Source organism: Phytophthora ramorum (assembly GCF_020800215.1).
Source record: "Phytophthora ramorum isolate Pr-102 chromosome Unknown Phyram_PR-102_s0020, whole genome shotgun sequence".
Lineage (NCBI taxonomy): Eukaryota > Oomycota > Peronosporomycetes > Peronosporales > Peronosporaceae > Phytophthora > Phytophthora ramorum.
The window spans coordinates 569516-591064 of NW_027150666.1; the positions used below are offsets into that span (position 1 = coordinate 569516).

Consider the following 21549-nt stretch of genomic DNA (forward strand, 5'->3'; position numbering starts at 1 on the left):
TAAAATACGTACACCACCTTCCCTTGTCTGTCTCGACTTCGTTTATAGTCTACAAGGACTCGAACACGTACTGATTGCGCATTTACTGAGGTCTTATCAAAACACATGCCAACCGTAAAATACTATCTTATGAGCACCGTACAACACTCCTAGTTAAAGTGGATGCGGCGCATGTGGCGGCCACCCATGCCCAGCTTTGAGCGTGCGTGGAGCTGTGAAATGTTGTCCACAATCACGAACTCGCCCTTCACCCACTCATGCCAGTAACAGAACTCGTCCGCATACAGCCGCTGCTGCAGTGTCTCTCGGACGAATTCGGCGTCCTCATCCTTCTGGTTGGACGCCGGGTCGTAGCCCACCGACGTCACGTAGGTCGGGTGCATCTTGGTCTTCTCGGGCCCCCACGGCTCGTGGTACCGCAGCGCCAGCGCACCCGTCATGGGGTGGGCCACCACCACGGGAGACGTGTGCACGCGGTCCTGGTACCCGAAAAGCGAGGTGCGGTACACGAGCGAGATCTTCTTGAGGCGCTCCACGGTCTCGTCGGGCAGCGACGACAGCAGGCGGCGCGTGTCCGTGATGAGCGTGTTGCCGTGCTTGGGGTCGTCCTCAGGCGGGGCTGACTCCACGCAGTGGAAGAACATGAACACGGGCGCGTCGCCCAGCTCCGTGGACTCGGGGGTCTTCTTCTTGAACATGCCGTCGTAGTGGAACGACAAGGCCTCGAGCGTTTGTGCGGGCAGCGCCGTGTCGCGCTCCGTCTTGATGTCGAAGATGTTGCCGGCGGCGAACGTCCCCTTGGGCCACTGCAACACGTCCCCCCAGCGCTCGGTGGCCGTCTCGAAGTCGTCGTCCTGCTTGAAGCCGCGCAGCGTCACCACGCCATACTTGAGCACAAGGCTGCGCATGGCCTCTCGCGGCACGTCCATGACGGACGGCGCCGGGAACCCCTCCATGGCGCGCGCGACGATGAACATGTGCGTGCGGACGAGCTCTACGTGGATCGAGGCCCAGTGCGCCATTTCCTCGGGTGTGCATGCGGGTCGCTCGACGTATCCCCATTTGCGGCCGTGTTTGTAGACCAGGTCGTACGTGCTCGTGTCCACGTCCTTCAGATCCATGGCGTGCACCGTGCCGTCGATGTCCTCGCAGATGACAGAGTGCCACGGCGTGCGGGGCTTGCCGGACTTCTGAGGGATCAGGTGGATGCCAAACTTGGGGCCGGCGTTGTTGTACTGGTGGATGGAAATTCGCAGGGCATCCGGGTACGAGTCGTCCACGAGAGCAGAGAAACCCACGTTCCGGTGCATCATTTGCTTGGCGATCTTGCCGCAGCTGCGCTTCATGGCGGTGCGAGACATGCCCACCCATTGGGACGCCAAGTCGCGCTCGAGGAACTTGCAGAAGGAGCAGTAGGTGTTGCGGATGGCGGGCTCCGTCTTGATGCGCGCGTTGAAATCCATGTGCAGCACGTTGAAGCGCTCGAGGATCTCGGGGATCGGGTCCTCCACGTTCTTCACGTAGTTGTCCATCGAGTCGAAGTAGATGTGCGTGTGGCCCGCCCTCTTCACCATCTCCACCAGTTCGTCCTCAAACGCGCGCAGGTCGCTCAGACTCACTCCGAGCAGGTCGTTGAAGACGCGACCGTCGCTGAAGATAACCATCTTGCAGCCTTGAGGGTACGCCTCCTCCACCTCGCAGCAGAAGCGTTCAAGGCGCTCCATGGATAATTCTTCCGCGCGGTCCGGCAGTTTGCCCAACACTTTGTCGATCGAGTTTGGTGACTTGAACGGAAACGACGGAAGTACCAGTGTGATTGGCGCGCGCTGCTCGATGAGCCGCATTACGATCTTGTGCATGTTGTGCTTGCCCTCCGCGTCGAAGCGATCGGTCGGCGCCGGAAAGCGGCTTTGGATCGTAGCGAATTTGTCGAGGAAGTGCTCCCAGACCTTGGTCTGCTGCTCCTCGGACCACATCACGGAGGCCGGGTGGACGTCGTGGGAGTAGGTATTTTGATCGAGGTTGGGTGCCATGGGGGGGGGGGGCGCTTGGGATGTGAAAAGAAAAATGAGGAGTGAGGTCAACCTCGCCTGGGTGGTCATCAGCCAGCGCAAGGCAGTCTGATGAATATCCGGGCTGCTTCCACCGGTCGCCAAAAACTGTGCAGCGATAACCAACCACTGGTTACCGCTGTCTTTTAATTATCACACCGCCGTTGCTGGGCCTGGTTTCGGCTCAGAGTATCAATAAAATACCCGTACAAACAAGCATCATCCCGCTAGGGTAGCGTCCAAATTCCGCATGTTTTGTGTGATATTTTCGATCTATAATAATTGGCACATGCTGTGGCCAACATGATTTTGATCTGCGAACCAAGTGCGTAAACCGTGTAGCGAATTTAGCATTTTGAACGAGAAATAAATACATGGTGGCGGTGTAGGAAGAACAATCAAACTATCACGGTTGCAAACATCACTTGCAGTGCGATAGTGTGTTACATGTAGTAAGATCCGCAAACATGGCCTCGAAGCACACTATACATGTGCCGACAGCTCGGAGAGCCCAGTGCGGGAAGGCTTTTTAAAGATTGTCATCACGCATCGTGCAGCGGTAATGCACATGTCGTCTCCAAGATACCGTAAAACCCTCATCGAAAGGCACCCTGTGCAGACGACGGTCCTAAAAAACATCAACTTATCAGATCGCTCTATTTTGGTCATCTATCACGTCACGTCAAAAGCCGCCCCGAATAAATTACCACCAGTCAATTCGTTACACCACGAGCTTGGCCATTCCTCGGCACCTCATTCCTCGAGCGCACGGGCAGTAACGCACGCCTCGAGTAGGCCACCCTCGTGTCAAAGCGAATTACGTTTACATTACATAAATTTCGTGCTAATATAAATTACGAATATTGTGACTGTAATTTATATGACTTTTCCTATGGCGCGGGCATCCCTGGTGCTGCAAGAGGTGCCTTTCGATAAGATTTTACGGCAGACGAATCACCCTGAGAATGGACCTTTGACGATTTGCATCACGCTCTCCTGCTCTGCGCTGCACCACCGCTCAAACGAAAGTGCATTTTTTTGCTTGGCGAAGGCAAGCTCTCCGCCATCATTTCTGGCACGAGTCTCACCGAAAGCGACGTGTTGCAGCAGAGAGCAGGAGATTGCCCTCGGGGCATTGCCCCGGCGGCTTGGCGGAATTCCCAACCTCCGAAATAACAAGACCTACTCTTGCAAGATCTTGCGACCTCGCACGTTGACAATTTTCGGTAGCCGCCGTTCCAGTAAGCATTAATCATCAATTAGTAGAGAAACTTTTTAATACTAAAATACTAAATACATGTACGGGAATGGTGATGCCAATCCGAGGGAGTGGAGTCCACTTATTAGGGTTGAACATGATCCAGAGACTTGACAAGGCTCTGGTCGTGATGCACGGTGCATATGCAGTCATCGCGACGTTATCGTTCACGGTATCGTGAATATAGACAAAACAGACCAAGTCACGCTTTTTGCCTGTTGTAGCGCACTCAGGGGACAAGCACCAGCGGTTGGACTGGGCGCATCAGATCATCACACTTTCGCTTGGTTTTGGCTGGACGAGGATAAAATATCTGGAGATGATACGCGTACACTAAACACTGGCGGGCCATAGCTGACGTGGCGTGAGTGTTATCGACGGTCGGCGGAGTGAAGATACTAGTAGCCCGTAATCACCAGCACGGTTGTGGGAAGATCAGCTCCCTCGTGAAGAGAGCAATTCGAGGATCCGAGGCGGCTATCCATGGGTTTATCTGGGTGTTGGCACAATGCTGGGTCAGCACCCCTCATTCGTCAATTTACCGCTCCGAACTCCAAGACATTCGGCCCACCCAATCCTCCATGGCCCCCAACGCTACCGCTCAATCTTCACACGCCTGTTTGAACAAGGATGCCGTTGCGGCGCACTTCCTGGACAAGTTCGCCGACCTGCAGAGCCACTTCGACGCACCGACGGACGTGTTCGAGTCGAAGGGAAGGCGCTTCCTGGAGGCGACCGTCGGGCGCTTCGTTGACCACAAGGAGCCCATCACGATCGTGCTGCCCGGGTTCCCAACCAAGACGCCGAACCACGGCGGCAAGGTGCTGGGTCCGCTGCCCGACCGTGCCGAAGAGCTGGCGCTCGCACGCCTAGAGAAGTTTTGCACCTCCATCGAGGAAGTGTACCCCGTCGGCTGCAACGTAACCATCTTCAGCGACGGCCGCGTGTTTGGCGACCTCGTGGGTGCGCCCCTGGAGAACATCCGCGCGTACAAGAACGGTCTGAAGGAGCTCGTGAAGGAGGCGGGTCATACACACATCCAGTTCGATGGGCTCGAGAACTACACCAAGACAGACAACCCGGTGCAGGAGGTGCTGGAGCGCTTCGGCATCAACCAGATGGACATGGACGCACGCATCGCGAGCGAGTCGGACATCGGCAACAACTTCCGCTCGTTCTCGCAGTTCATGGAGCGCGACATGGCCGATCGCTGGGAGGGCATGTCGGAGGCCGAGATGCGCAAGGGCTGTGACGACGTCGCGCGTAAGATGATGCTGCGCAACGTGGGTTTCTCGTCGCTCGTGGCGGAGGAGTACGCCCACGCGGTGCGCGTCTCGATCCACTGCTACAACAACGCCGGTCCCAAATTCGGCATCCACTTGCTGCCATCCAAGCAGATGGACACGCCCCGCACGCCGTGGCACTCCGTCATCTGCGAGGACATCGACGGCACGGTGCACGCCATGGATCTGAAGGACGTGGACACGAGCACGTACGACCTGGTCTACAAACACGGCCGCAAATGGGGATACGTCGAGCGACCCGCATGCACACCCGAGGAAATGGCGCACTGGGCCTCGATCCACGTAGAGCTCGTCCGCACGCACATGTTCATCGTCGCGCGCGCCATGGAGGGGTTCCCGGCGCCGTCCGTCATGGACGTGCCGCGAGAGGCCATGCGCGGCCTTGTGCTCAAGTACGGCGTGGTGACGCTGCGCGGCTTCAAGCAGGACGACGACTTCGAGACGGCCGCCGAGCGCTGGGGGGACGTGTTGCAGTGGCCCAAGGGGACGTTCGCCGCCGGCAACATCTTCGACATCAAGACGGAGCGCGACACGGCGCTGCCCGCACAAACGCTCGAGGCCTTGTCGTTCCACTACGACGGCATGTTCAAGAAGAAGACCCCCGAGTCCACGGAGCTGGGCGACGCGCCCGTGTTCATGTTCTTCCACTGCGTGGAGTCAGCCCCGCCTGAGGACGACCCCAAGCACTGCAACACGCTCATCACGGACACGCGCCGCCTGCTGTCGTCGCTGCCCGACGAGACCGTGGAGCGCCTCAAGAAGATCTCGCTCGTGTACCGCACCTCGCTTTTCGGGTACCAGGACCGCGTGCACACGTCTCCCGTGGTGGTGGCCCACCCCATGACGGGCGAGCTGGCGCTGCGGTACCACGAGCCGTGGGGGCCCGAGAAGACCAAGATGCACCCGACCTACGTGACGTCGGTGGGCTACGACCCGGCGTCCAACCAGAAGGATGAGGACGCCGAATTCGTCCGAGAGACACTGCAGCAGCGGCTGTATGCGGACGAGTTCTGTTACTGGCACCAGTGGGTGAAGGGCGAGTTCGTGATTGCGGACAACATTTCACAGCTCCACGCACGCTCAAAGCTGGGCATGGGTGGCCGCCACATGCGCCGCATCCACTTTAACTAGGAGTGTTGCCTTTGGGTTTTGCGTTTGTTCATGAGATTAATACTCCTCGTATAATTTGTGATGCCAGGAACTGTTTGCAAACCTGTTTTGTTTGTGTATAGCAAAACCTAGCTACTGATTGGCACGTAAGACCTCCTCCTGCACCGCCAAGACCACCCTGCAGGCGGATATATGTGGTGCTACCATGCTAATATGATACTACTACTAGTACTGACTAAAGCCCGTGTAACACGAACAGTAAAACGTGTAATCCTCTCAAGGCACTTGCTGAGTTCAAGGCCAGCTAAAGAGCATTTTGGCCTCGGCCTAGACGTCACCGCTACGTCACATTCCACGCCGCAGCAAGCTAATCGCCTGCAATCACACAAGTTGAATGCGAACGCGGCTGCTTGCGAAACCACGTAAGGATTGCCCCACAAGGAAGAGGTCTGACATGGAGATGCGGAAGGAGGCCACTCGAATGCTGACTCTGCGCGCGTCGAGCGCTAATTCTTGGACGCCACGGGCTCACAGCTTGAGCATCTGATCTCAGTCGTATCACGTGCATCCTGTACATACTTCGACTCGAAGTTCGAGGTAAACGTCAAGGTAAATGGTCGTGTTGTCGCCGACACAACTTGTCGGGGAGCCTGAGTTGGGATCCGTTCCAGTCTTTTCCACTGCGTTTGAACGTGCGCTAAACGGTCCCAACCACATCCATGAACATTCATGAAAGACGCTGCGTTGCTGGCCCACCTCATCCTCGGCTCTGAAAGCACTGGAGGAGAGGTCCGCTTCATAGGGCCGAGACCCGCATCGGTTGCGCCATGCTCAGAGGGCAGCCACGACGACTCTTGTAAGCGCCATGCGGTCGCTTGGAAAAAGCCACTCGCACCGCCTTGCACCCCGCGACCGACGACGAATATGAACACCTCGGCGTTGTCGACGACGGGTTCTTTCGTTTAACTGGATAATCCATGTTTGCCTGTATCGTAGAAGTACCTGTGGTACGTACACAGTTTGCGTCGGCAGAATACCGACTTCCATTCGAAGACACTGCGCTGCTGCACACTCGGAAGCTGCATCGCGTCCAATGTGGAATGCATTCGCCACCAGCGAGAGCGCCGATGGAAGCGGGTCATGCTCGCTGAGCCACAAACTGCACCGTCGAGAATCGGGGTGCACTGAGGCTTTCGTCTTTCGAGTGTCTGTTTGTGTTGGACCGACTATCCGACTAGCAAGTTCTCGTGATGTGTTAATATTGCGGTCCACAAATATTCCTGACGTTTCTGCGTCAATATGCTGCAGTCGCCTAGCCTCCCGTGGTGCACTCCTTCAGGATGCACCGTATGTCTGCCTCTCCACCGGCTCAGACAGCGGAGGGTTGTCTATGATAGACACCCCATAGACTCTATCCGCAAAACGGCATTTCGTGATTCGCGACCGCCCCCACAGCTCGTCTGTACAGTCACCCCACCACCAGAACAATGCAAGTCTGGGGGTCTCTAGCCTTCGCTCTTGGCGCCATCTCCGCGAGCGGAGTCCAAGCGCGCAATCTGACCGCCAACTTCGACATTCTGTCGTACAATGACGTCTACGAGATGCTGCAGGACACCGTCGAAGGCCTCAAGCTCGGCGGCCCCTCGCGTGTGGTCCCCATGGCCAAGGCCATGCGCGAAACCAACCCCAACAGCCTCGTACTGTTTGCAGGCGACACCGTATCACCATCGCTTTGGTCCACGCAGTTCAACGGCCAGCACATGGTCAAGGCGCATAACGCCATCGGTCTGGACTTCGCGTCGCTGGGCAACCACGAATTCGACTTCGGCCTCGAAAACTTCATGAACGTCACGCTGGCCTCCAACTTCCCGTGGCTCAACGCCAACTGCTACGAGATCGAGAACCGCAAGCTGCTGCGTGGCACCGTGCCCCACGCCATCAAGAACCTGACGGACCCCACCAACGGCCACATCTCGATCGGAATTTTCGGCGTCATGTACGACATGCAGGACACCAGCAAGGGACTGTACTGGGAGGACCCCCTTGCGGCCGCTCGCGAGCAGGTGGCCGCTCTGCAGGCGCAGAACGTCGACTTCATCATCGCCCTGACCCACCAGGACCTGGCCGACGACAACAGGCTCTCGAAGGAGGTGGCGGGTATTGACTTTATCATCGGCGGCCACGACCACACGTCGATGTTGCAGACCAACTACGGCACGCCGTACGTTAAGGCGGACTTCGACTTCCGCTCGGTCTGGATGTCGCACGTCGAGTACTACGGCGCCGACGCGGACAACGACCGCAAGGCTCTCATGAGCCACCAGGCCATCCCCATCGTCGAGAGCATGCCCACCGACAACACCCTGGACGCCATCATTGCCACGTACCAGGCGCAGATGGACGTGCTCGAGGAGCAGATCATCGGCAACCTGTGCGAGGACCTGGACCTCACGCAGAGCGTGGTGCGCGCGGAGGACTGCAAGATCGGTCACCTGTTCGCCGACGCCGGCCGGCAGTACTACGGCGACGGCTCGGCCGACATTGCCGTCATGAACGGCGGCGGCATTCGTGGAGACAAGGTCGTGGCGGCTGGCAACCTGTCGCTGGGCGAGGTGCTGTCGTGGTCTCCGTTCGGCAACACGCTGATGACCATCCAGACCAACGGGGCGTCGCTCAAGCTGTTCCTGAACCGAGAGATGGTTGGGAACTGCGGTGCCAACGTCATTCAACAGAACGGCTTCTACGTGCACCCGTCGGGCTTCAACTACACGTACACGTGCACGGGCGAGGGTGCGGGCAGCGTCACGAGCCTGTCGTGGCTGAACCACCCGACCCACTCGGGCGACATGAAGGACACGGACGAGTTCGTCATGGCGCTTAGCAACTACCTGTACACGAGCGAGTTCGCTGTCATCGACGGCGTCAACGCCACCGTGAAGGTCAGCGAGGCCGAGGCCGAGCGCGTGGACTCGGCGCTCGAAGCCTACGTCAGCAAGCAGAGCAACGGCACAGTGTGCCTCCCGAACGAGCTGCGCTCGTCCGCCTCGTTCTAAGCTGCTCATAGAATGAAGGCGATCCGCAGCCTCAAATACACCTGTAGATCTGCACCATACACATCGCTGCAGCCAAAATATAAGCAGCGTTGAAATTGTTCATCCACACTTGTCCAGCTTTGCTCGTACGAACACCAAAACTGAGTTGTACCCATTTCAAAGTCAGGAATCCTGATTTTTTGTAGCCATGTCAAAGTCTCGATTGCGATCTTCCTGTGTCATTCCTGGATTTGCATCACGAAGATGCGTGGCCTTCTCCTCCCCGTTCTGGCGTTCCTGCCCTGCTCGGCAGCGTGGTTGCCCCCCATCGTGGCGAAAGGCAACAAGCTCTTCGACTCGGAGACGGGCTTGGAGTTCCGTATCAAGGGCATGGCCTACTACCCGAGACCCAACAGTGGCGAGCTCGCGGACGTGACCAACTACGACTGGGCCGCCGACGAGCACGAAGACGTGTGGAAGCCCCACCTGGAGGTGATGATGGACCTGGGGGTCAACACGATCCGCCTCTACTCGGTGGACCCGAGCAAGTCGCACGACGACTTCATGTGCGCCTGCTCCGACGCTGGAATCTACGTGTCCATTGGCATGGCCGCGCCGTGCGTAGGCTGCTCCGTAGCCGACGTGGCAGCCCCGAAATGTTATCCGGACGACATGTTCACGCGGATGCAAATGGTCTACAACGCCTTCGCTGTCTACGACAACACGCTCTTCTTCAGTGTGGCCAACGAGCCCAACCTCATTTCGGTGGACGGAGACACGGGCGAAGCTGTCATGCCCTGCATCAAGGCCATGATCCGCGACATTCGGGACTATGCTGACGGCTGCGTCGGAAGCTTGAGAGAAGTGCCTATTGGCGTCGAGATGGCGGATATTCCTCCGAGAGCGCAGTGGCTCGAGTACTTCGACTGCACTTCCAGCAACGGCAGTTCAAGCAGCAGCGGGGATGCAAGCGAGCGAGCGCAGTGGATGGGATTCAACCCCTACGTCGAGTGCGACCCCACCACACACACGGAGTACTCACAGTCGAAGGGGCTGGTCACGCTCATGAAGGACTACAAGGACGCGGCGTATCCTCGCCCCATCATGTTCGGCGAGTTCGGCTGCAATACGGGAGACAACACCATGGACGGCTACGAAAGCCAGCGCACATTCTACGATGTGGGTACTTACGTCTCCGAGCTTGATTGCTGCACTTGCTGATGTTGTTTACTTGTTGCTGCCTGGCAGGCCAAATGGATGAACGAAGAGGAGGAAATGACGGACGAGATCGTGGGTGGCAACGTATTTGAGTTCTCGACCGAGATCGCCAACCTCGAGGGGGAGAAGGGTGCGTTCGTTGCTGCTTGGATTCTTTCGTGTGCTTGATTCCTGACGTTGTTGTTGCTGCTGCGCAGAGCTGACGAAGAAGGCGGACAAAGGCAAGTACGGTGTAGGCTACTTCCAGCCGGACGATTGTGACAACGAAAACACCACGTGCGAGTTCACGGCCTACCCCGAGTACGACAACCTCAAGGCAGCCTACGCAACCACCAAGAACTCGACCGTCGAGATGGATTCGTTCACCCCCACGCGGACTTCTGCGCTCAAGTGTCCGTCCGCTCTCTCGATGGATCTACCTGACACGCCCGACGGTATGTACACTTCACCGCAGTGTGTAGCTGGCTGGTAACTAACCTTTCTGTGTGTTGCAGTCGAAACCCTGTCGTGTTCAGTGGCGCAGCCTGTGTGCAACGGCAAGAAGTCTAACGACTTTGACTCGGACACGCTGGCTGATCTCAACGATGGCAAAACATCATCGACGTCGTCAGGAAGCGGATCTTCGACGTCTGCCAAGGACAAGGACAGCGCCTGTGCTCGTCCCACAATGAGCTCGTCCATGCAGGCTTTACTACTTGCTCTTGCTGCGTTCCTGGCGCTGCACTGATAGTCGTCGTCGTAGTAAAGTGCTTCACGCAATATTATTTGTTAACGATGAAGGAAGTGGCCATGAGGGTGTTGCAGACTCGGCTGTCTAGGGAAAATTGGACTCCATGTCCCCGCTGCTAACAGGGGCCTCACGGCGCTCGCCGAAGACGTAGTGGCCCGCCACGTAGCCAACAACCACCCACAGAAGCAGCGTCAAGTCGTACGTCATCGACACCAGCATGAGCATGTAGGCGATGAAAAGCGTCACGCCGTGCAGCAAACTGTGCACGCCATGTTGAGCCTCCGGCGACAGCGTGCGGAACCACGCCGGTCCACACGAATCAGCCAGCGGCATGCTCTGCGCTGTGGATCGCAGCAGCTGTGCGCTCTCGCTCGCACGAGGCGCGTTGCTGTTCAGCAGACGCTTGACGCTGCTCTCCTTGCGCAGCACGCGGCGCAACTGCAGCAGAAACTCGTTGAAAACGGCCGCCAGCGCCACGAGGACACCGCCGAAGATGTAGCGCACGCGCGAATCCAGCACCCAGCCAGGGAACCATAGCAGAATGCACGGCGTCGAGTTGCCACTGAAGGAGAAGCCATTGAGCATGGTGGTCCCCGGTCCAGCGCAGTATCCGTGCTCCGCCTTGGCCGCCGTCTCTTCGGCCGCTTGGAACGACAGGATCTGCTCGTACACCTCGCGCGCGTGCGTCATGCTGCACGTGTGAACGGATTGCTCGCCGTGCGTCATCAGCACTTCCGGTCCGCTGGAGACGGACGACTCCATACCGCACACGGGGCACAGGACGCTCTCGTCGTCCTCGTGGCGATGGTCGTGCGTTGCTGGAGATGAAGCCACGCCTTTCAATGCGAGTGTCTGTATTGCACAGCAGTTAGAGGCTGCTCTTACGACCCCAGAGAGAATGAAGGATGGACAGTAGGTCGTACCGGGTTCTGGAGGAAGGCGTCGAGCGTCTCCTGGCTGGCGAAGCGCAGCTTCTGCCCGTTCTTGAGATGGAAGTTGTAGGCCTGACTCATGACCATTGTGCCACTCACGGGGTCGTCCTGCAGCAATAGCAAGAGACAGAAAATGAGGTGCTGGGTACGGGACGACTGGCGGAATGCAACGACGTATTATACCGGCATGTCGTCCATGTTCATGGCGCCGACGCTCAGGAGGGAGCTGCAGCAGGCGAATGCCATGAGCAGCAGGAACGACGAGAAACGGCGGGCTGTTTTGACCATGGCGGGCAGCCTGGAAGCGGAGACCACGTTGCTCTTTGGCAAGAACTTGGAGCTGTGCGGAAGTGACAATTATTGACTTGCCGCATGTACCCAGTCAATAATTGGCAAAAAATAGTGTGTCGCACATAATCACAACGTTAGCATCTCAATCTGGCTCGATCACTTCCCTTCGTGCTGCGCTAACGATGGAGCACGGCGGATTCTGCATGGGGCCGGGCTCACTCATGGGCACGGCCGGGTTCAAGTGGGCGGGCCGTGAACCGACGGCCGACTGCTCTATGCTGTGGATCGAGAGCTGGGGGCTCACAAGCGTCTCTCGCGCGGCGTTTGCCTGCCTCGTGGTGTTCCTGTTGGCCGGGATGTCCCAGTACTTGACGACGGCCAACGGCTGCCAGCTGCAGCGCTCCAAGGCGTTCGCCAAGCGCCGACTCGCACTGACACTCAACAGCTCGACGTTCTACGATCCGGAGCTGGGCGATAGCCGCTCCTCTCCTTGCAGCAAGAGCAAGGCCGCCTGCAGTCACGCCCAAGCTGAGGAGTCGGCGGTGCATCCAGAGCGGCCCGAGCTGCTGCAGACGATGGACGCCAAGGCCGCGACGCTGTCGGTGGCAGAGCGCGCGCACCCAACGCCAACCGCCTCGTTGCCCGAGAGACCGATGCCCGCATCCGTGAAGGTGGACAACTGGACCCACCTGGGCGACGCACTCATGCGCGGCGTGCGGATCCTGCTCGCGTATCTGCTCATGCTCGTGGTCATGACGTACGACTTGACGCTGATCACCAGCATCGTGCTGGGCTTCATGGCCAGCTTCTTCGTGTTCAGCAAGGACACCGCCAAAGTGCCGGAGTCGGCCGACCCCTGCTGCTCGTAAAGCAGTCTAGTATTCTAGCATAATTTACTCTACATGTATTTGCCACCGCTAGCAGCGCCCATTGCCAACACCACACGAAAGAAAACAAGAGTCGTGTATTATGCGCGCCAAGATTAGTCGTACCGACAGCGAGGACACGGACGTACTTCTGACGGGTCCTGCGAGCGCCGTCGGACTCTTCTCCACGCCGTTACTGGCTGCACTTCCATGGCTTTCATCGCCACATCCGTGGGCACCTCCGCCTACTTACTGCTTCTTGACCGCGCTGGCGTCGAAGTCCTTGGGGAGGATGCCGTCGCTAATGCCACGCGCCACGATGTCCTGGAACAACGCGGCCGCGTTCGGGATGTCCAGAGCGACATCGTGCAGTACGAATTTAACGCGCTCAAAGCCCTTAATCAGCTGGCCCGTGGACACCACCTCGTGCGAGACCAGGTAGGCCAGCAGCGACGCCATGGCCGCACTGTTGGCCTCGCCACCTTCGTCCAGCGAGTTCGTGATGCCGCGCTTGACCACCTCGTGGTGGAAGTGCGGCACGTTCAGCTCGCGAACACAACGCGCAGCCTCCTCGAGGTCGCGCGACAACAGGTACTCCTTGGTAAGCTGGTCGATGGCCACCTTCAGCTCCTCGACGGGGCGGCCGTCGCCAGGTCCCCAGGCCTTCTCCATTCGCGCCGTCGCGTGGTTGATGCTCAGCTTCTTGATGGCCTCCGCCGCGATCTCCGGCGCGTATCGCGTGATGAACGGGTCCTCCAGGAAGCTGGGCGCCAGGATCTCGTCCACCACGGCACGGGCACAGAAGATGGCCAGCATGTTCTTGGCCGTGGGGATGTCAATCTGCAAGTCGCCAGCTAGCAGCAGCACGCGACGGAAGCCCATGAGCACCTGTCCGGCCGTGAGTCCGTCCAGATACAGCGCCGAGAGCAGACGCGACGCTAGCTCGCGCTCCTTGTCGTTCTTGTCCATGGCCATGGTGATGGCGCGCTTGACCACTTCGTAGTGGAACTCGGGCTCGTCCAGGTCGTTGAGCGAGCTCAGCACCTCGTCGGCGTCTCCGCTCGTGAAATACTCGTCCAGGATCTCGATGATGCGCTTCTTCGTCTCGGGCGGCGGGTTGAGCGCCAGCTCCTTGGCCGCCAGCTCGTCCGGCTCGAGCGTCGTCGTCGTCTTCTTGGGGGACCCGGCAACGGTGGACACGAGCACCACATCCTCATCCGCTTCGCTGTCGTAGTTCGGGTCGTGCTCGTCGGATGGCACAGCGCTCGGGATCTCCGTCACCTGCCAGGACGCCTTCTGGCCGCCGCCCATGCGCTTGCCGGCGTCGCGCGACTTGCTGCGCTCCTTGCGGGGCGCCAGTGGCTTGTCGCCACCGCCGGAGCCGCCGGTCGAGGCCGCGGGGGTCGCGGTCGAGGTTGCCTGCTCCATAGCTTCCTCCATGGTGGTCACGGGCTCTGGGTGCGTGACAATAGTTTATGACGGTTAGATAAAACGTTGCGCGGTAAATTAGGGATGACGGTGTCTACCTTCGGGAGCGGCGGACATGGTGGAGAACTGCGGGGACGGGGGAGGGCGAGGGAGAGGAGGCGACGACAGGGAGTTAGCTGGCGTCGGACTGCTCTGCTGTCCTTCCTAAAGGCTTGCTGCTGCTTGCTTCTTGAGCGGGTGCTAAGATACTGAACAAACCCCCTCGAGCTATAAATAAGCGGGCTTGGTTTTTGTATGTCGAGGTTTACTTCAATAGTTACTATTCTCGAAAGAGTGACGTGCAGGTTGCCTGCGGCTGAAGTGCTCACGCTTGCATGTGCATCGTGATGCGAAAAGTAGTGGTGGCAACAGCAACGATCCCCTCAGGACCCGAGATGGGCCTGAGATTTGGTGCGAGTATGTTTAAGCTGCGCAAGTTGTCGCCTTGACATGTAACGAGTCGTTATTAACGACAGTTGACGTGTGGAGTTTCCTTTTCTGGCAGATCTGCCGCCTGGCCGATATCCGCATGTAGCAAGAGTCTTGCTGCAAGACTTTTGATACACTACAATAGTAAGCTTTCACGCCGCCAATGTGAGCAAGCCCGAATGGGGGGCCAACTGAAGCAAACCCTGTCGTCGGGTGCTACACAATGTTTTTGCTTTCGCTGATTTGAGAAGTTGTTTGCAGGCCGCTGTCGTTGTCATTCAAAAGCCGGTCGGTTGGACGGAAGGTTATCTGGCTCTGGTAAGACCCCGCTCTGCCAGCAATATTCTCGTTTGCTGTTCGTATGGTAGTCACCGACCTCACGTCAAAAGCGCACCACTCTCACTCACGCACACAAGCACACCAAACACGCACAAGACGCTACATTCTAGCTGTCCTCGCCCCTCTCCCCGCTTACGTTGACTCGTTTGTTTCGCCTCAGCTCAATGAATAGTCCGCGTGTGCTTTACGCTAAAGCGACGAATAGAATGTCGATCGGTCCACTTCGGGCAATGACTCCTTGCAGCCGTGGCAACTTGTGGCGAACGAATCGTTTGCTGTGAAACAACTGCACATGCAATCACGGAAACGTTAGTTACTAATAGTAGATAGTCACTAGACTACTACGACATACAGCGAGCACAGCCACGACTCAGCTCCGATTTTAATGTTGCTCGGCGCATACACACGCTTCCGCCCGCACATATCGCACTTGGCATTCCACACGCTCACGTCGGCACGGCACTGCGATCCGTTGCACTTCCATGTATCCCGTATCATCTGAAACTGCACTGTGAGGATACGCTGCGTATGGACATCCATTCGTCGTACGTGAATCATCGAGTTCTTGACGTTTTTTGCTGGTACAGGACAAGCAAACAGCGACATTTCGATTAATTCCCTGCAAGTCACTCGAACAGAAAAAGCAAAAGGATCGTGTCCGCTGCCGCTCACAATTGAGTTCTTCCACTGCTTCTAAGGCGCCCTCCTCGGTTTCAAACGTCACACATGCGTCACCACGCCCAAGATGGTTGCGCTGGCACGGAAAAATGTCAATAGCTGGAAATCCAGTGTCTCGCTCAACCTTTTGAGAGAAAAATGCAGCCACGACAGAAGTTAGACCAACAGCCAAAACCTATCGGACACGTTACATGGTTAGGATGCGCAGACACACACTCACCGCAACACCAAAGCGCGCAAAATCCTCTTCAATATGCTCGGCGCACACCGAAGGATTTAGTCCCGTCACATACACTTGCCTCGACATCAGTGCTTCATCCACCAACACACTCTCTAGGTTAAAGCGAATATCTTCGACTTCTTTGTTCCCGTCGTTGTCCGAATCCGAGATGAACACGTTGTCATCATCGTCGTCAAACGTGGACAAGGCACCTGGTATAGTTGGTGCTTCGGTGTACTGAGAGATTTTCTGCTTCTTGGTGGACCTGTCAACATCTCCAACTCGACCGTTCAGGAAAACTTCACCCAGCTCGGGCGCATCACTTGTCGTGCTAGTATCCTTCTTACTGCTGGGCTCGCAACCATTTGGAGAAAGTGGTTGGCGGCCAGCCTTGGTACCTCTATCACGGGTTGCGGCTGATCCTTCAGTACGGCGATAATCACGCTCAGTCGACCTCTCTCTGGAGCACGATCTCGAGCGCGAGCGACGGTAGTAGCGACTGCTGACATAATCTCGACCTCGGGGGCTCCGAGAGCGAGATCGCGAACGAGACTTAGACCGGGACGAACCTCTAGGCCTGCGATGATCACGGAATCGCCCATCTCTTTTGTGGCGATCTCGATCTCGATCTCGAGCGGGTGGTGACAGGGATCGCTTCCGTCTACGATCATCATCGCGCCAGGAGTGGTTGCTTTCCAAGCCACGACGTCCACGCGATTGTGACTCATACTTATCTGCGCCCGACTGTGAGGTGTTAGGACCATAGTAACTAGGTCCAGCATTTTTATTGGATGGCCCAGAGGTCTTCTTGCGACGCTTGTTTTGAGTCTTCCCCATAGCGTTCCTAGATCCATGGCCCCCCACGTTCGAAGCTTTTGGCAGCGCATCCTGAGCAAGTTTTTCGACCTGCGGCACTTGCTTCTTCTTTTTCTTTGGAATTGGAACCTTGTCCCAATCCGTATCCTGCATCCGACTTTTAACCATCGGGGTGCCATTTCGCGCTGCTTCCGCCTGCATTTTCTTAAAGCGACTGGGACGTTTGTAGCTGGTCCCTTCGCGAATATCGCTAGCATTTTCTTGTCCATCGATGTCCAGCGCAGCATAAATACTTATTTGAGGCTCTCGCCTGTACCCACCTCGAGGGGCATTTTTGTCATTCACTTGAGAATGCTGACCGTTTGGCGTGGCAGGAGAAACTTGTGATGCCGGAGGGATCAAGTTGACCCCTCCGCCACCGAAACGAGACTTCGGAACAATACGGGGCGTCTCAGCTACGTAAGTAGGGGCATCCTCCGTTTTCTTTGCCCCGGCATACGAAAGATACCTGGCGTTACTTGCACTGCCAGGCTCTTTCTGTTTTATCGCCTGCATCAGCAATGGCATATCGTCAAAATCATCATCATCGTCGTTGCTGGTTTTTTGTGTCGGCACCATTGTGTATCGACCTTTCGATTGTTCCTTGGCTCCCGGGATACGATCCAGCATTTTAGTACTTCGTCTCGTGTGCACATATTTGCCTTTAAGAACACTCGATGTTGCGATTGGCTTTTTGCTCGGACGAAGTCCGTTGGATCCACCTGATGACTTCGTCGTCGGTGCTGCAGAGACGTTCTTGGACTCGACTGGAACTTTACCTGTATCGTTGCTCCCTTTTTTCAGGTGAGTTTCAGCGTAGTTGTGCATTGGCAACGGCTTTGGGGCAGTAGTTGTCGTGGACTTGGCCTTGGGCTTCAATTTAAGCGGCGCAAAATCAAAGAATTGCTGCACTCCTGCCGTCGAAGAATCGACTGTTTTACCTTCTCTTTCACCATTCGGTGTTTTTCCACTGTTACCATGCCCACCAGCTCCTGTATTCCCAGTAGATGAAGCAGAGCTCTTATTGTCGGCAGTGGCGTCGTTCTTATCACGTGCTGCACTTTCGTTACCGCCTGCAGCATGCTTCTTGTCACCTCCAGGGTTGCTTTCGGGGTCGCTGTCATCACTGTATTCGAGTCCGAGGTCGTCCGTATCCGGCTCATCATCCTCCAGTATTTCCGTTTCAGCCTCCGACACATCTTCGTCCAATTCTCCACTTTGCTGCGCCTCGGCGTTCGTATTATTGTCTAATAAATTTGGATTATCGCCTGGATTCGCTCCTGCATCCTTGCCAGTTCCACTACCAGCAGCCTCACCAGTCGGAGTGTTCTCTGCATCGTGGGAATGGTCATCATTTTCAATCGACAAGTCTTCTCCCTCCAAATCAACCGTCCCAGTGTCCGACAGGTCAGAATCGTCCGCGTTAGCATCTACAGGTTGCTGCTGGAGTGTATTCTGATTGTCTACCAGAACACCATTCGACTCGCTCTGCCGCGTTCGTGCACCAGCAACACTTTCGCTAGTACTTAGTTCAGAAGGGGCTCCAACCTCGTTTTCTGCACTGCCACTGGGTTTTAAAAGCGTGTGGAATTCAGCTACACGAGGAGCCGGCTTTTGCAGATGCTTGTTGGAACCGCCTTCTTGAATTTGTGAACGCTGAAACCTTTTAGGATCCTTCGATCGCAAGATAGTTGACCCGTTGATTGCATCAGACTCGGCTGACTGACCACTACTCCCACCACTGTCAATTCTGCTCCTCGGCATGTGCTCAACCGGTTCAGGAATGCTGTCATTGTCACCCTCCCCTGCTTCATCCCCACTAGATAAAAGCTCGATCGGTTGGTTTGAATTGCTAGTTGAGACATCGTCCGATTCATCCATCGACGCTCTGTTGTTCGCAACAAGCTTGTGATCAGCTTCGATTGCTGCAGCAACGACCGAAGGCTGAACATCTTCGACCTTGTGTGACTGAGTACTGGTCGAATCTCGCTGGGCCACTTTCCGTGTGACGACTGGCTTGCGTGACCGGGATTTCTTCTTCTTTTGCGTACTTTTAGCCTGGCGGAGCCGCTTCCTTTTCTGTTGTACGGGCCGTTTGTCCTCATCGCTATCCAAATAGTCGTCGCTGAGAAGATCAACCACCTCAGGCTCTTCTGGCTCCGGAACCTCGTCATCCTCTGCGGGCGAGTAGTCACTGCTGAAGTCATTTTCGCTGTCACTTTCACTGTTGTTGTCATGCGTGATCTGCTTAACCTTCATTAGAACCTGGCGCTGTTCCTCCTCCGAGCTTACTCCGAATCGATGGGGGTGCTTCCGTTTTCGTCTAGCCATATTTTCCTTGCGTCGAACCACGTCTGGATCACGGTAGCCTGACACCCAACTCTGCATTTCCGCAGCAACATCGTCATTTGGCTTGGTCGTAGCCGGCGTGGCCATCTTCTTTTTGTGCGGGCTCTTTGACGACACTTGGTGCATATACTTGGACTGTTCCGCTTTTCCACCAGCCCCACTTTGTCCAAACGATGCCCCATTACTCGTCGCATTTGCATTTCCTCCAAAGTTCTTGAGTAAATGTGGCGGCGTGCTCTCCTCCGTCTTGGTCTCTTCACTATCCGAGTGATGCGGCACATCCACCTGCAGAACCTGCATCAGCTCCTGAACGGCCGCATCGTCTCCCAAGGTCGCACTAGCACTCGTCGTCGTCGACCTCGTACTGCTTACAATCTTTGGATCCAACTGCGACATTGGCACCGGTTTGCTCTTCAACTTGGGCGACGCCAAGTTCGTGGGCATCTCCAACGGCTGCAGCAGGTCCCCAGCACTCGGCATGCTGCTCACCACGGGTGTTACAGTCTCCACGGCCGGTACGGAGGCCGCCGCCTTCGCTGCCTCGGCCTGCAGCAGCGCGTTCATGTCGGCTGCGTCCACGTCGCCCAGGAAGTCCAACGCCATGTCGTCGTCATCGTCGCTGGCCGTCGCCTCGCTCTGCAGTGACATCTGGTGGTCCGTGTACGTGATGTGCGCCTTCACGCGCTGGAAAATCCGTTCGTTCTCCTGCTGCTTGTCCCTGCGCTGGGCCGCGAGCCACTGGCGCGCACGCAGCAGCTCGCTCTCCCACAAGGCGCTGTCGCCCATGGCGCGGTCTTCCGCTGCACAGGCGCCGGCTTCAACGCGGTCGGAGCGGTACGTGCGCGGATGGGGAATGGAATGCGGAGTGAAGGTCGCACTCCGAGATCGGGCCGTTGCCTCTCCTGTTTTTTGATGCGGATTGTGAAATGCCTTGGTGTTTGTGAGAGCAACGGAACTTGGTGTGCCATTGGGTGAAAATGGGAAGTTGGCGTGTTTTCGGCCAATCGTGCGGCATTTCTTTAATGGCGGAAGAGCAGCACGACTCGAGTATGGTGAAGCTGCGCGGCTACGACTTCTTCCGCGCCATCGGCTCGCCGCAGCGCATCGTGGCACCCATGGTGAGTTGCTACGACGGATTCTCTGTCGGCTTGCTCTGGGATGGGTGGAATCCGCTGCGTGACGCTATCCCAATGGCCACTTGAGGACCATCAACCGATTGACAACCAAACTGACGGAACGAGTACGCTTCTATGCTGTTTTATGCTGTAGGTGGACCAGTCCGAGCTGGCCTTCCGCATGCTGTGCCGCAAGCAGGGTGCTGACTTGTGCTACACGCCCATGCTGCACAGCCGCCTGTTCACCGAGAGCGCCGAGTACCGCGAGAAGATGTTCGAGCGCCACATCCACGACCGACCGCTCGTCGTGCAGGTCCGTCGGCTTCGGTAGGAATTTATCTACTCTGGTAATTGACGTGTGTGTTTGTGCTGTTGACAGTTCTGTGGCAATGACCCGAAGACGGTGCTGACGGCCGCCAAGATGGTGGAAGGCCACTGCGACGCTGTGGACCTGAATCTGGGCTGTCCGCAGGGCATTGCCCGAAAGGGTCACTATGGCTCCTTCCTTATGCACGACAAGGATACGGTCAAAACCATTGTGGAGACACTGAGCGCTGGACTCAACATCCCTGTGACGGTCAAGATTCGGGTGTTTCCGGACGACAACGAAACGCTGGAATTTGCCGACATGCTGCAGGAGGCTGGGTGCGATATGCTGACGGTTCATGGCCGCACCAAGGAGATGAACAAGACGGCGGTGCGGGAGGTGAACTGGGACATCATTCGACGCATTAAGGAGCGGTTGACGATCCCCGTCATTGCGAACGGAGGACTTGAGACACATGAGGATATTGTCCGTTGCCTGGAGGCGACGGGCTGTGACGGCGTTATGAGCTCCGAGGGCCTGTTAGAAAACCCGGCGCTGTTTGCAGACACCAACAACACACCTGGCGAGGATACCTCGTTCCTAGCGCTTGCCAGACAGTACCTTGAGTGTGCTACGCTGTACCCGCCCGCGAGCGACAAAATCGTCCGTGCGCACCTCTTCAAGATCCTGTTCCAGGACTTGCGTGTGCACTCGGACCTGCGTGATGCCCTTGCGGCCGCCAAGTCTCAAGAGGCGATGGTGGGCATCGTTGACGAACTTGCTGCGCGGCTCAAGGAAGCGGAAGACGAAAGTGCAGGACCAGAGGTGAAGAAGGTGGCGTATGCAGCTGAGACGAGCTGGTATCGCCGCCACCGACAGGGCCAAGAGAAGCTTCGACGCCGCGACTCGTACGAAAAGTGTCTCGACACGGGCTTCGGCAATCTGTTCGCGTAAGTTCCATGGCCTCGAACTAGCCTCTGGCCACGCATCATCAAGGC

General features: G+C 57.0%; 9 protein-coding genes across 9 annotated transcripts; 5 read left to right on the forward strand and 4 right to left on the reverse strand.

The window, feature by feature from the left end:
- Positions 1-149: 149 nt before the first annotated feature.
- Positions 150-2033, reverse strand: KRP23_14180 (Isocyanide synthase xanB; the record flags this gene model as incomplete). The annotated part of the gene is made up of 1 exon (XM_067884972.1): positions 150-2033. One exon carries the CDS (start codon positions 2031-2033, stop codon positions 150-152), a length of 1884 nt encoding a protein of 627 aa, XP_067737734.1.
- Positions 2034-3890: 1857 nt separating this feature from the next.
- On the forward strand, positions 3891-5744 carry KRP23_14181 (Isocyanide synthase xanB; the record flags this gene model as incomplete). Its single annotated transcript, XM_067884973.1, has 1 exon — positions 3891-5744. The coding sequence occupies one exon, from the start codon at positions 3891-3893 to the stop codon at positions 5742-5744; it is 1854 nt and encodes a 617-aa protein (XP_067737735.1).
- A 1466-nt stretch (positions 5745-7210) lies between these two features.
- Positions 7211-8776, forward strand: KRP23_14182 (5'-nucleotidase; the record flags this gene model as incomplete). The annotated part of the gene is made up of 1 exon (XM_067884974.1): positions 7211-8776. One exon carries the CDS (start codon positions 7211-7213, stop codon positions 8774-8776), a length of 1566 nt encoding a protein of 521 aa, XP_067737736.1.
- Positions 8777-9019: 243 nt separating this feature from the next.
- Positions 9020-10700, forward strand: KRP23_14183 (1,3-beta-glucanosyltransferase gel2; the record flags this gene model as incomplete). The annotated part of the gene is made up of 4 exons (XM_067884975.1): positions 9020-9934; positions 10004-10103; positions 10171-10407; positions 10468-10700. The coding sequence occupies 4 exons, from the start codon at positions 9020-9022 to the stop codon at positions 10698-10700; spliced, it is 1485 nt and encodes a 494-aa protein (XP_067737737.1).
- An 87-nt stretch (positions 10701-10787) lies between these two features.
- KRP23_14184 (uncharacterized protein) lies at positions 10788-11923 on the reverse strand (the record flags this gene model as incomplete). Its single annotated transcript, XM_067884976.1, has 3 exons — positions 10788-11555; positions 11627-11743; positions 11819-11923. The coding sequence occupies 3 exons, from the start codon at positions 11921-11923 to the stop codon at positions 10788-10790; spliced, it is 990 nt and encodes a 329-aa protein (XP_067737738.1).
- Positions 11924-12108: 185 nt separating this feature from the next.
- KRP23_14185 (uncharacterized protein) lies at positions 12109-12795 on the forward strand (the record flags this gene model as incomplete). The annotated part of the gene is made up of 1 exon (XM_067884977.1): positions 12109-12795. One exon carries the CDS (start codon positions 12109-12111, stop codon positions 12793-12795), a length of 687 nt encoding a protein of 228 aa, XP_067737739.1.
- A 246-nt stretch (positions 12796-13041) lies between these two features.
- Positions 13042-14337, reverse strand: KRP23_14186 (MA3 DOMAIN-CONTAINING TRANSLATION REGULATORY FACTOR 1; the record flags this gene model as incomplete). Its single annotated transcript, XM_067884978.1, has 2 exons — positions 13042-14246; positions 14319-14337. The coding sequence occupies 2 exons, from the start codon at positions 14335-14337 to the stop codon at positions 13042-13044; spliced, it is 1224 nt and encodes a 407-aa protein (XP_067737740.1).
- Positions 14338-15216: 879 nt separating this feature from the next.
- Positions 15217-19915, reverse strand: KRP23_14187 (uncharacterized protein; the record flags this gene model as incomplete). The annotated part of the gene is made up of 6 exons (XM_067884979.1): positions 15217-15313; positions 15380-15605; positions 15700-15829; positions 15926-16341; positions 16495-16586; positions 16656-19915. The coding sequence occupies 6 exons, from the start codon at positions 19913-19915 to the stop codon at positions 15217-15219; spliced, it is 4221 nt and encodes a 1406-aa protein (XP_067737741.1).
- A 236-nt stretch (positions 19916-20151) lies between these two features.
- KRP23_14188 (tRNA-dihydrouridine(16/17) synthase [NAD(P)(+)]-like) lies at positions 20152-21505 on the forward strand (the record flags this gene model as incomplete). The annotated part of the gene is made up of 3 exons (XM_067884981.1): positions 20152-20247; positions 20399-20557; positions 20624-21505. 3 exons carry the CDS (start codon positions 20152-20154, stop codon positions 21503-21505), a joined length of 1137 nt encoding a protein of 378 aa, XP_067737742.1.
- Between the last annotated feature and the right edge of the window lie 44 nt (positions 21506-21549).